This window comes from Anopheles darlingi, chromosome 2, assembly GCF_943734745.1.
Source record: "Anopheles darlingi chromosome 2, idAnoDarlMG_H_01, whole genome shotgun sequence".
Lineage (NCBI taxonomy): Eukaryota > Metazoa > Arthropoda > Insecta > Diptera > Culicidae > Anopheles > Anopheles darlingi.
The window spans coordinates 73,806,532-73,821,056 of NC_064874.1; the positions used below are offsets into that span (position 1 = coordinate 73,806,532).

Consider the following 14,525-nt stretch of genomic DNA (forward strand, 5'->3'; position numbering starts at 1 on the left):
AACACTTACGCATACTTCCTTTGTATGGGCGCGACCGCAAGCAACAGAAACAATTAACCAACTTCACCTCCTCCCCTTCTCTCTATCCCTTCCAAGGCTTGTAGTGCTGGGCAAGCAAAATGGGAAAAATCTTTTCCCCCATTCCCCTATTTCCCCCCTTGTATGCGCACACAAAAGTAGCAATTATTGTTTGACCACTTTTTGAAATTAATTCTCGCAATCTAAACACCATCCATCACCGGGAAGGTGGGAGGGTGGGGTGTCCATTCCATGCGAAACCGCACCGAGATCTCGGACTCCAGAGGGCCTCGCCTCGGGACAGAACGACCTGGCCGGAGAGCAAGAGCAGCGGAGTGCGCGGAGTGAGTGTGTCCGGTGCCGCAACATGGCAACATTGCTTTCGCCGGTGAAATATGAGCAGCCAAAGTAGCAGCAGCAGCAGCAACACAAAAGCAGGAAGCACTCTCGCTCACACACACACACACATACACACATATAAAGGATAATGAACCGCGAGGGCGGAACGTGGAACCTCCAAAACAAACGTAACCGTAGCGGGACGTCCCGAGGCTACGGCCAAGGGCCAAGCCAGCCAACCGAAGAATAATTAATTTTCCATTTTCCAACGATTGCCATTAGCCCGAGACCAGGAAAAGGAGTGGCAGTAGAAGAAGCATCTAGAAGCACAGCAGAAGTAGTAGTAGTAGTAGTGGCAGTCGATGTTGATCCTACTCGTAGACGCCGAAGCGCAGCAGAGCGAGAACACTCTCGCTCTAATCGTCTCAAGGGGGAATCGGTGGGAAGCCACCCTCTAGAGAACACGCTTTGCTCGCGCGTTCCTTCCTCCACGCTTACCTCTCTAACTCTCTCTCTCTCAAAAACCCTCCATTTCTCTGTTCATTACTCTTTATGATAAATCGAACAAAGACACGGATGCAGCGGGCACACCAAGAGAGAGAAGGAGAAAACAAAGCGAAAGGGGGCAAGCAAGCAAGAAGAAGAAACCGAGCGGGAAATGGAATGCGAAACAAAAGCAAACCAGGGATACAAAAATCCTAACCTGAAGCTTTCGACGTGAGGTACCGGGCGTCTCCATCAGACAGAAAAACCAAACGCAATGCAGGAACGCAACGACGAGAAGGTGGAAACGGTGTGAGGCCCCCCCTGTGAGTGCCGGTCTGAGGGCAACCAACCCTAATGTTCACCAGACACACCAGAGTGCGGGCTTCGAGAGCTTCAAGAAGGAAGCACAGCTTCCCTCCCTTCCTTCCCGTGGGTGGCTTTGAGACGCCACTTGCCGAGCGTACACGCACCAAACAGGATGCGTACGCCAACAAAGCACTTTGACTGGCGAGGTGGCGAGGTGGCCCCGGCTCGATGACGCGACGCATCTTTCAAGCGCCTAGACACAACAACAGCCCTCCTCCTCGTCGTCGTCGTCGTCGTCGTCGTGTGTTTATGTGCGGAGCAATTATTTCTTCATCATTCATCATCGCACAGGGGACGGACAAGGGAAGGGGAAGAGGAGAGACGAGATGAGGCGTTGCTCCTCCCCGGAGGCCACTGGTCCGGAGGGCTTCAGCATAATTAAGAGCAGACGCTGCCGCTTCGCAGTGATCTATACCGCGTGGCGCCACCGCGTCAATGGCGAGACGAGATCCGGAGAGGGAGAAACAAAGCTGCTAAGCGAGAGAGAGGGAAGAGTTCATTGATTTATGGAAAATGACACAGCACACAAACACACGCACAGGCATTAGGCACCACAACAACAACATTCTAGGAAGCATCAGCATCGGCACATGATTTTCAACTTACGATCTCGCCCCTTCCTTTACGAAGGGGATGCATCCCCTTTCGAATTCAATTAAGACACCGAAAAGGGACGCAAACAATATCAGAATGTAAGAAAAAAGGGGCAATACATTACACTTATTTAAGAAAAATTTAAATATTGATTGATTGCAATGCCTCTACAACTCTTCGATTCCGTGTTTATGCTCGCCTTCACCTGCGCACCAGACACATAGAGCGCAGACCAAAAGAACTGGTTTCCCCTTTTTAGCATAGTGTATAGCCGCCCCCCATAGTGTGTGCCATCCTCAACATTACGCAACATAACCCAGGACTTCCACATTCGGGGGAGTAAAAGACAGGATGACGAGCAAAACACGCGCCGACGACGAACAGGAACAGAAATAGAAGAAGAAAAACAGGACCCGGAATTATCCAGCAAGTCAACGCGAGACGCATCGGAGAAGCGTACCGGTCGGTCTCCTCCTCACAAAACACGTCACCGAGAGCCAAGCGAAAATCATATGGCAGCTGCCTGCCAGCCGAGCAACATGCAAGGGAGGAGGAGGTTGAGAAGCGACAACGAAAAACGCCTCCTGGGCCGAAACTTCGGGTAGGACACCCCAAATCGACCGTCATCGGTTGGTGACATTTGAGATGGAGGTGGAGAGAGAGAAAACGGAAAAACTTTCCTTCTGTCCGAGAGAGGGCGAGAGAAAGCGCGAGCAAGCGAGAGAGAGCGAGAGAGAGAGAGAGAGAGAAACGTAGCAGAAAGCAGAAAGGCAAAAAGGGAAATGACCTTTTACACAGAACGTCATCCGTCATGCTGTGTGTCGAGACACGAGGGAAAAGCTATATGCTAGTGTAGTAGTGTCAGAATCCATCTGTAGCATCATGCAGCCACACGCAACACAAGGCACCACAGGCACACAAACAGACGAACGCAATCTACGCAAAATGCTGATCTACGGCACGCAATTGACTGGTTGGTGCGAGGGGGGATGGGTTGGTAAAGAATGGGAGGATAAACGCGTGATGGGGAGCAGCAGCAGCTTGAAGCAGTTTTGGTTTCCCAAGGAAAAATCTGTTGGCCAGTGTAGCGGGCCACAGAATGTGCCTGGAGAAGATAGATGAAGCTGAGAGTAGTGAGAATGTAGAATGAATTTCTTTGATTTTTCTGCAAGAAGTTCGATAACAATTATTTAATAGTATAAAAATATAATGCGTGTACGGTCGATATCGCGGCCGATAACTTTCAGTTAAAAATAAAGGAAAAAATAAAAACTAATGAAAGAAACTTTTTTTTTAGATCCAAGTAAGTTGCTCTTATCCATCTCATGTCTGCATATGCTCTCGACTTGATGAGTTGTTAGTCGGTTATAAGGCTTTTATGACCAAATTTATTCGTTTTATAATTTGTCGTGAAAATACAGTTTCCGGAGAAGGTTACGCGGTTTAGCATTAAAAACTAAATTCGTATCGATTTTGCTAAAATCTCATCAGTAGCGAGTTGCGTGCGTGAGAATTGCGAAACAAAATTGCTATCTTGGCTGTGCGATTGAAATAAAGTTCCGCAAGTCGCCAAATGGCTGCCAATGACAGTTTCTCAACTGGAACACCTCAAGAAAGATATCCAATTATTGTTAAAACCCAAAAAAGAATCTTAATAAAACGAGATAAGACCTACATACTAATCGAAATAATCCATAATAGAGTGACCTTCAACACTAAGATCCCCCTCCTGTGAAGGAAGAGCAAGAGAACAATAGCGACCGCAAGTGGATTATGATTTACTGCCAGACGGGGCAAAATGGCCAACCAATCTGTCCATGACTAAGACAGTCTAAGGCCGACCGGAAAATGGCGCCAAATTTGGAGCAATATTATCTCTCCCAACTCTGCAGGGACATCTACCACCCCTAACAGTCCTCCTCTTCCCTCCCAAAAACCATCGCTGTTGATGGCAACTCTCTGGCAGATGATAGATCGCGCACCATTGACGCACAGCATGTTGTGCTCAATGATGATCATATCGCTATCGATGGAGTGCGTTCAATCACTTATGGGGACATTCGGCCCCCCACTGGTTCTGTGTGTGTGTGTGTGTTTATGTCTCATCGATTCCCCAATTAGGGGTTGCCTCGTGGGGTCGCCGAAGCTGAAGGTTAATCAACTGACGAAGAAAGAAACGAAATCAAAGGGAAATGAAGCGAATTTGATCGAAATTTCGTCAAGCCTGGCCCCACCAAACCACCACCAAAGGGCATTAACCACTGGGTTTTTGATCCTTCAAAGCTCCCACCGGGACATATACTGCTTAAAAATATTGTTACAAAAATTGGCTTTCGCTTCTTACCGGTAGTTATTACCGGTACCGGTTCTCTTATTTGTTTGCAGCAGAGTTCAGTTCCAGTTCCAGTTTTCCCGACCACAAAAAGTGACCTTATCTTGGGTAATAATTTTTCTTTTCCCCGGGAAGCAGCCCGCTTCGCTTTCCTTCCCCTGGCGACTACTCTCATCGCTTGTGTTTCTCGTTTTCGTTAATATCGTTTGGTTCCAATTTCACCGCAACAAACCACCACAGGGAATTTTCGGTGCGCAAGCCCGGACGGTTGGGGGAAATGTAACATCGATAGCGAATTATACGCCACCCGAAGACACAGTTGAGACAGCCAGCTGAGAGAGCGCAAGGGAGTTGGGCATGCCAATCCTTTAACCATGACACGCGTCCTCAAGGGAACACCGGAGCCGGGAAACGGGCGAACATTGAACTGTTGATCACCCAGCCGGCCGGCCGGCCGGCTTCCATCTCCCGGAACCCTCTGGAAAACTCTGGAAACTTGGACTACTAGTTGCTTCTCCCCACAGGTGAATTGATTTTAATACCATTAGCTGGCCTCCTGCTGCACGCCATTTTGTGTGGTGAAGAAAGAAATGTGAAATCATCGCAACAACAACAACAACAACAACAACAACAGCAGGAATAACAATCGTCCGGAACCCGTTAAGTGCGATAACACACGAAGCAGCAGCGCGGAGGTGATAAGAGTGAATGTGCAACGAACGGAACTACTACCTTTCCACGGTTGCCACCACCACCAGATCCAATGACACAATCGATGGTTCCAATCGGTACAACACCGAACACTTTCATGGAGTGCCGGGAGGAAACGGTCCGTGGATGGGTGATTGATGGATTTCATAGCAAATGAGCGGCAAACACGACGCCGTTCTGGACCCCCAGCCAGGGGAGTTACAATGTTTCAGAAACCGTACCAACCGTAGAAAAAGTACGGACCGGATACACTCTCATTAGGGATTCATTCGATCGCAGAGAGAGAGAGAGGGAGAGGGATCGCATCTCACGCATTTTTCCGTTTTTCCAGCACAACTCCCTCCCCGGGGAGTGGATTTACTGGCGTGAAAAACAATGCCAACGCGATCCTCACAAGCACAATCCTCATTATATTGTGATTCCTCTGTGATTGTGTGTTGCTTCTGCGCTCGCGCACACACTACACTCCGTTCCTGTGCGTTTGTTGGTGATTAATTTTAGTTTTTTTTTTTTAAACAATCTCTCACACACTCCACGGCTACACTGGGCTGATACACATCTTCTGATCGATGCGCTTTTGGCAGATGATTAATCGCTGGTTTCGCGCACCGTGGACAGCATTACAACATTCGCAACGATGTTTAGCCGTGCGGTGTGGTTCGGTGCGGTGCTTCTACTAACGCATGGTGCCAACAACACCCCACACTCCACACAGCTGGATCATTAGTTGCCACCCTTTTGTTTTTTTTTTGTACGAAATAAAATAAGATAATGCAAACCAAACGGTACACACAGAGGACTGGGGAGGGAGGTAAAAAGAGAGAAAGTACGAAAGATGCGGTTATGCTGTGGCCATCCCCCCTTGATACGCACACGCCATCAATCATTTGTTGCTGCGTACATAAGGCCAGTTCCCAACACATACGTTGCGCGTTGCCTGTTATCGAGTGGGTTCAACATACAAAGCACTACACCCCTAACAGATCCGGATCTGAACAAGAGGGTGGTGGGTGGCGTTATGCTCTTATGATCTCCCCCCCCCCCCCACACACACACACACCACTTGGGAGATCGGAATCGGCTTGTTGAACAAAATTCCCCAGAAGTGGCCGCAGGTAGATGATCATCGCCGCTCATACGCATTATTGCTGACAATGATATCCACGGTCCAGGATTCGCGTTGAGGATGAGACCTTTCGGTAGAGCAAAATCACGTTCTTTCGAATGTTTTAAAGCTGATTTCACATCGAGCGCGTTTAAACGCCACTAATAGACGCAGCAGGTTTTTTGACGCAGAAAACACGGTTGCATCACATCAAAATATATGGAAGTGTTCACGTAACGCACCGAAAGCTATTTTTTGGAGCTTTTGAAGAGCTTAAAAGTTGGCGTTTTTTTTCGGATCTGTAAAAATCTACAGATTGTGGCAGGTTCTGAGCCGACTGTAGCAGGCTACGCAAGCAAGCCAGCGTTGCCCTTTGGTTTTGCAATTTGTTTTAGCAGGAATGTGTTGAAATCCGGGTAATAACTGTTTTGCGTGAAGATTAAACTATTTATCATGATTTGATAAGGTGGCGGTAGTGATTTGGTGCTATTTTTCGCGTATTTTAAATCGACCTTCGCGCAACCTAGGTGTGAACAATAAATTAAGCTTTTGCGTCAAAAAACGCCAACTTTGGTGTTTTTAAAAACGCGCTCGATGTGAAAGCAGCTTAATTCAGAACCGCCAATGCCAATGGCTTCCGGCTCCGGCAACACACGAAAACACGAACACGGGTTTGCGCTAATTGGACGTCTTGAGCAGGGGTTGATCGGGTTGACTGATAGAAGCCCTGAAGCGCTCCTGCAGAACCCATCGTCATCATGTGACGACCCACAATCGGTGTTTCACGATTTTCCGGCCCGGGGGATTCCGATGTGCCTTTGACGGTGGCCCAAATGAGGTGGTGCAAAAAGGCAGAGAGTGCGAGTAATTAAAATACCGATGCAAATACCGAGCCCCATCGAGAGTGGCTCTTTTCTCGATTGCATTTCAAGCAATGTAACCACCAGCCTTGCATGCAGCGCATTCGGCGCATACACCGGCTTCGGTGTTGTTGTTGCTGGATGCCAGCAGTGGCAGCAATGACTCTCGTCCGGCAGGCAACTCGTCTAGACGGGTGGTTGGTTGTTCGGTTCTTGGTACATATGGGGCGCACGCTCGCAAGCGTTGCGTGTAATTGTTATTCAATCGGCCATCCATACTGCAAATTGGTGCAAATGAAACTCTGCTGCTCCTTGAGATGTGACCGATATCTGTTCCGATCGGTGGAACTGCCTGGACCAGCACCTTACAGACAAATCATTTGAGGTGGAGGATCATTTCGATTAGAGCATTTACCTCATACAATATTGATGCACCCGGCTGATTGCTTTCATTTTATTATTTAAGATTATCATAAGCCACGAATGCGGCACAGCTTATCCGGTGGTCGGGCCACGCCACTGGTCGCCATTTAAATCAACCGCATCTAAAGCAGTTTATTATAGAAAAAGCAAATGAAAAGCTGTTCGGTGCCTCGAGCAATCACATTGCCAAGACCGAAACATCAGTCCAGTCTCAAGTCAAGCCAAGCCAAGACTCACGTGCTCAATGATGCGTTCCATCATTCCATAGACCGTCTCACCCACCCTCTGTCCGCACGCGGAAGGATGACGATTTATCGGCGATTGCTTACGATTGATGCTGGCAATTGGCGCCGCCGGTTTCGGTTCGGATTTCGCCGACGAAGTAAATCGTCCAACGAGCTAGCTGAGCAGAGCTGAGCAGAGGTGGCGGTTGTGGCAGGGAACGAATTAATTGATTTGCATCACCAACAAGATGGCAACAAGAGGGCTCGGGGACCCAACCTCGGGTTGTGCGGAACGAAAGAGCGATGTGGAATGCAATCGTAACACGTAATTGGTTCGAGATTAATTAGACGCGCCAGGAAAGGAAAGGAAACGCGAACCGATCGTAATCCACGTCTTCGCGTCACGCGTGACGCCCTTTTTGTACTCCAGCACCACCAACCCAAGCGAAACCGAATAGTGATAGTGGTTGGTTGGGTGGTAAAAATACTATTTTTTTTTAAATTATTCCTCCCACCAATTTACGATCGCCTAGCGATTGCCGATGAGTGTGATCATCAGAAGGGACCTTCCGTCAAATCCGCTCACCGTGTTCTACAAAAGCATGGTGACAGGGAGAAAAAAGGCATTTACTAAACTCTTACTTGCTGTCCTCGTTTGCTTTCTTGGGTGATCGTTGCAAACGAAGTCGTGTTGTTGGAAAAAAATGAATAATTTGTACATCTTACTTTGCTACAGCATCCACGCACGCTGCCGTCCTACGTCAAGTGCTACTCTCGAAGCCCCCCGCTTAACACCGGACAAAACGAGCCTTGAAGCGATGCCCACGATTTGCGGCGGGCGCGCCATCGGTACGAGAACAGATATAGTGATCAGCCAGCAGAGTAGTGCCCAGAGAGCTTACACCGTAATGACGTAATGTTTATGTCTCTTTACCATTCCGGTAATGTAATAAGATGCTACCACACACGCACAGGCACAGACAAATCACACAGACACAGATACATTCATATTAATGAGGGATGAGAAATCGTAAAACAAGCACCCATGTTCAATTAGTGAAGATCAGACGAACATTGTTGCTGAAGCTGCACTGTTGCTGAACGAGGGCTGTTTGCTACAGGCAGTACGGGGTGGTAACGGGTGCTGGGGCTGGGATCACCTTGCAGACAATTTACGCGACGCGATCATCAGCGTCTCATCGACAGCCCATCATAATTCTCTTTTCTTTCATTTTATTTTTTGTTTTACTCCTTACCCTCCCTTCTCGTGCGACACGCGATTCCCAGACATTGTGCAAACAACACACACAGAGAGGCACTGGTTGTGACCCCAATTTGTCACTCTCTGGCAAGGTCTCTGGCTAAACCGAAAAGCCGTCGCGACCAGGCCGCGACGTATGGTGTTAATGCATCGTGTGTCGGAGGAGAGTCGCGTTACAATGTTTACGGTGGTAGTTGGGTTAATAAATTGTAATTATGCCGTTTGGCAAGGCGGAAAAAAACAAAACACACAATGGGCACAATCTGTAAGAAAACATTTCCAACCGATTCTCGATCAGATTCATAGCCCCGTTAACACCGCATCGTATCGTATTTTGTGTTGGCAGCCACTTACGAAGTGTGTGTGTGTGTGTGTCTAACTCATGGTCCCCGGAATGTTGGCAGTGAGGCAGGCAGTCTCAGGCACCATATGCTTTCCATTCGAGCGGACTTCCGCTTCGTTCCAGCTTATTAATGTTCACACGGATGCAAAACGTTAAATTGAGTTAACACTCGCCATCATCCCCATCATCATCATCATCGTCGTCGTCGTCGTCGCGATCGTCGCGATCGTCGCCATCATCCACCATCGTCTATGACGCGGGGTGGTAGTAGCAGCAGCAGCAGCAGCAACAGCAGTACGTCTCGCGCCGGCGAAGTAACGCAAAAAAAAAAACGCGAGACAACCGCGCCTGATCCAGAATGTGAGATTGGCGAGACAGGGGCCACATGTGCGTCTGGTCTGGCGGGCGGTGGGACGCAGACACCACACGCTTCCCTCTTTGGCTGCCAAATTGTCTGCGCAGCTACATAAGTCGTCTGGTCTGGTCTAGGACGCTTGGCCTAGACATATGCCGCGCGAGACAACGACGCTCGAAGATCGAATAGCGGCTGCTGCTGCTGCGGCTTCGGCTGAACCAACACGGCCACGGCCAGACACCACACTCAGACGGAGGAAGGGAGGTAAGGGGATCGCAGCTGCTGCAGCTGTCGCTCCGAAAAACCTGTTTCCCATCTGTACAACCAGAGGACAGGGGATGGCGCATGATGCGGTTGCAACAAGCCCCTCTCCGCGTCCTGTCTGCTGGCACTTCCCGGCTGGTCTAGCAACCGCCCTGAACCGCGTCTACACATTGGCCAAGCGAATCGAAAACCACGATGATATCTGGTCACCGGTAATCGGGTGCGCGCAGGGAACGTGCGCTCACATTTGCATTCTCGGCCAGTGCGCAACGTTAAGTCGACGATGGCGACGGCGACGACGGCGACGACGACGATTTGTGACGATTTCGAACGATTTATTAAAGTAGACGACGCACGACACTTTTGGCCGACGGAACCGGAGGGGTGGGACCCACGGCCGAGAAGAATGTGGACTAGCTGAAACCCAGCGACGAAACCACGGCCGAGCCCCGCACTAGGGCTGTCTAGACAGATATATTTATTTATTTATTTTGTGCCTGGCCTCGATACGATCGGAACGGTTGGATGTTGGAGCGGAATGGCCGTTTTCCAATCGAAAGCAAATAAGGAACTTTGCGAACCATTCGCAGCTATTATGAACTTGATCTAAGATCGTGAGAATTTGAGGGAAATTTTTTAGAGCTTTAAAATGCGTCGTAACAAGCATTAAGGTCCTGTACCTGTGTGCCATCTAGACAGGATGAATTAAAATGTTGAATAACTTCGCCATTTCTCAGCCAATGTTGAACAATGAACAAGATTTATTTGGGATATGCAATGCCACTTAGTGACAATTCACTCAGAATATAGTATCGATCAAATGATCACCTCCATTTGACACACAAAAGCGGCCCCCTTTTTGGACAGTTTGGGCATTGGATTTGACAAGTTTTCGGGCATAACAGCACATTATCTGCTCTGAAGTTAGCTTTTAGCTATAACAAGCCATTTAATTTTTTTCGCAAAAATATGAATTTCCGCCAAGACAATTTACGGCGCCGAATATTTCTTATGCTGAGCACACACACAAACACAGTTTTCACAGTTGAACAGTTATTTACAATGTACAGCACTACAATTTCACAATTCTGTGTTTTTTAGGTGATCGATATAATGGCATAGACGGACGTTCCAGTGTCTGGACGACTTGTCCAAATCGACTAACAAATAGCGGAGTTTTTCAATATTTTAAATAAGTCCCTTCTAGATGGCGCACCTTGTATATTAAAATAGTTTGTTTGGTTTCCCTTTCCTGAAATGTTTCGATAATCATTTCTACATTAAACCTTACTAGCGCACCAGCCGGTTATTTCCTACTGGAAATGTGAAAATAATAAACCTCCATAACTCTACCACACCTCCACACGACGACGACGACGACGTACACACCTACAGACGCATATACAGTCATCACAGAACAATTGAACGAGATATCTCGCCAATTAGCGACACGAGACGAGACTCCCCACACAAGGCACCAGCCAGCAAGCCAGCCAGCCAGCCAGCCAGTCAGTCAGCAGCTTATGCCGGTCTGGTTGCGCACGTTTTGCACGCCGTACGCATGTACGAGCCACATGCACCAGACACGTGCGCCCGGTTCGTGCACGGCGTGCGATTGCTTAAGATACAACATGCAGCAGCAACAGAAGTCATCGGCCGGCATCGTCGCGCGTTGCCATTCCTACCATTCAAGACACTCCTCCCATATCGAGAGGCACGATCGAAGCGTCGTCACCAGACAGACAGTGGAGCTCCGGCAGTGAGAGCGAGCAGGAACTGGAATTTATCCAAGGGAGGGAGCTAGAGGGCAGCCAAGGAGCAGCAAGAGCGAACCTAAACTGGGTCAATTCAGTTCATTCGTCTCGGCGCTGTGCGGGCAAATGCCTGCAGCCCGATCCAATCGATGATCGCGACCGATGATGATGGCGCGCGGGCTGGGGTCTGGAGGCCAACCTCCAACTGCAGTACATTGCATTATGCTTGCGCAGCTGCCCTTTTATTAATCCACCATAGTACAAAAAGTTGCTGATCCCGGTAGAGTAGAATCGGTTTTTAAAAAAATTAATACAAACGATCGTAACGTCGATGACGACCAACAAAGCAAAGCGCGTCCCTGGCGCTGAAGGTGCCACATAGACTCGCGCATTCCTGGCGTCAACACGGGCGCGACAGGTTTCCCACCACCGCCTTTAAACGTCCGCGAGACAACCTTGATAAGATAGCGAACCGGCGTAGTATCGCATCGTACCCCAAGCCCCCTTCGCGGGGCGCCAACTCGATCGCTCCCTTCTACTCTCCTGCTCCTGCTGGTGTCAATCAGCCGCATGCGTGTACTATTGGTTTCCTCCCCTCGTCTCCATTCCATTCATTCACATGCGCCGAGGCCGGGCCAGGGGAGCGCACGCCGCGACGCGTTGCTATGTCCGGGTCCGGAGGGACATAACGAGTTTTTAAGAGTTTGTTTACATCGACCACTGGTACACCTTATATGGCCGGCGGATCGTAAAACCACGCGCGCGACACAACTAATACTCACTCGGTAGACTAGCGATCGATCGATCGATCGATCGCAGGACAAACAACAAACATACTCGATACCAGAGCGATACGATTGACAACAAGGTGCGTTTGTCGCTGTCGGATGGTCTGGGGCAGGCAACCAGATACTAGCCCTCCCCCTCGCCCCACAACCAGAAGTGGTCGTCGCACCAGAAATAGCAACATTGTGCGTTGGGGTGTGTGATGGTAGAGGGGGTGCGGTTATGCGAGCCGGACACACCTCATCGCTAAAAATATATCCTCGCTTGGGCACGCACACGCACACGGGAATTACAAACTACTACTCCTTAATTCCGCGATCGATGATTAGAATCGAACCCGGAGGGGGGAGTGATGATGGTGGCGCTTTGATCGTTAGCACCTTCCATCGGCACCACACACGTCCACACCGCATGATCTGGTCGGTGGCTCCGGTGGTGATGGTGCATGATTACACAATCATATTTCTGGAGAGATGCTTCGTGCGCTTGCGCGCCTATTTGGCGTTGGATTAACCTCGAACCGATTTTGCACCGATTAGATAAGAGCGAGCGATGACGTGTCACAGAGTCTGCTAGTGAGTTTTACTGGAAATGAATGGTGCCGTCACAAACCCATGTTAAGCGATCCAACCTTTACAAGCTAAAAGATGCTAAAGATGGGTGTAATGAACAACCTGAACGTGATCTTGCAGCCGATGACTTACCTTCAGCAAAGCCTCTTTCTGCGACGCAGGATAATAGTAGTAGCAGCGGCAAACTAACGGAACTACGGATCACTGTTGACCAGTGGTGGCCGTATCTTCTCGAAACGTTCCGCCGCTTGGTCGTTGTCGCCGTCGTCATGGTTGTTACGATGCTACGATGGTATTCCGGTGACTTCATCGCACCACGCACCCTCATCCTACTCTTCAAGGCTACTTTGACACGAACGCACAAAGCAACAATCGATCCCAATTGTTGCTTAGCGACGCACGTTTAGCCGAATTCACCAAAACAGGCCGGGTTTATTGAAGCGTGGCACAAACTATACCACTGCTGCAGCTGTTGCTGCTACTGCTGGGGATAAGATCAATTTCCGAGGTGACACGATGATCACTTCACATCAACGGTGGCTCTTTCGCACTGCCCGATCACCACACCGTGAACCGAGAAAGGACATTTTAATATGCTCACAACATAGTCGCTCTGGTTGTTGCACAGAGAATCGCACACTTTTCACGACATTCACAACGGGCACCAGCACTTCACTCTGACTCTTCGACTTCTTCTTCTGCTTCTGCTTGTGCGCTGCCGCACGAAACACTAACCCCCGATGGGGCGGTAGTAGTAGCGGGTGTGTTTACCCTTCGATGAGACAAACTCTGGGAGCTGAAAACAACGGAGCCGCTTTCACTAACAGAGACCAGCAACGTGCATCATCAGCAGCGGCTATCAACAAACAACACCCGCGGCTAACACACTGCTGTATGCGCTCGAGAGGGAGCTTTCACGATTCCGCGGCCACCACGGCCGGTACAATGACACGCACTCTTCGCGGTGGAGAAGGAGGTACACTACTCTCGCTAGTAACACTCCGACGTGGCTCCCGGTACCTGCGTCTACTAAACCTCTACATTTATGTGAAGCACCAGCACCAGAGCCAGAACAACCGCGAATGATGCAGCACGGCAGTTACGGCAGAATGTTGGCACCAAAAGCAAGGCAACCGAGTGCGGAGGAACGGACGCACATCACACGGCTCCCCACTCTATCACGCAAGCACGCAAGAGGGAGGGTGCGATGATGATTTGCCTTTTTGGGGGCGATTGATTCTCGGCGCTCGGCCGTCCCCTTCTCGTCGGTTCCGTTCGCTTCGTTTTGGGGTTGTTATTGCTGTTTGCTGCTGAAGCGAAAACAGGGGACACGATTAGAGATATGATTAGAAATAGATTACCGAGAAATGCGTGATTTCGCAAAACTCGATGACTACTATGTTAAGACCGAGTTAAAAAAGAAATGGATAAGTTGTGCAATGACCAAGCGGCGCTGGTTGTTGCAGGAAATGCGCAAATTTGTGTCCCGAGTCAGCCCGGTTGTAACGGGATCTTCGCTCCGGCACCAACACCATCAACCTGCGGTTTGCAATTGACAAAAAGTCCGCTTTTTCCGGCAAAAACGGGGTGAGCATGCGCGTCTCCGGGGGGAACAGAGTTCCGTTCCTCTCGAGTGGCCACCGTATTCGATGCAGCGTGAAGCCAAGAAGCCAGTAGTGGTGCTCTAGATTCGCTTGTATCTATCTGCTCTCGATATCAGCCGTGATTTTGA

General features: G+C 49.4%; 1 protein-coding gene across 5 annotated transcripts in view; it reads right to left on the reverse strand.

Annotated features, from left to right (window-relative positions):
- LOC125950510 (TGF-beta receptor type-1-like) overlaps window positions 1-14,525 on the reverse strand; it is a 76,519-nt gene that overhangs the window by 61,242 nt on the left and 752 nt on the right. For 4 of the 5 annotated variants that reach the window (XM_049678588.1, XM_049678583.1, XM_049678585.1 and 1 more), the window contains exon 2: window positions 12,926-14,100. In XM_049678588.1, coding sequence (XP_049534545.1) covers window positions 12,926-13,121 — 196 coding nt within the window. In that variant the 5' untranslated portion in view covers window positions 13,122-14,100. Of the gene's footprint in view, window positions 1-12,925; window positions 14,104-14,525 lie in introns of all 5 variants that reach the window. The other variant, XM_049678584.1, reaches the window with a different exon arrangement.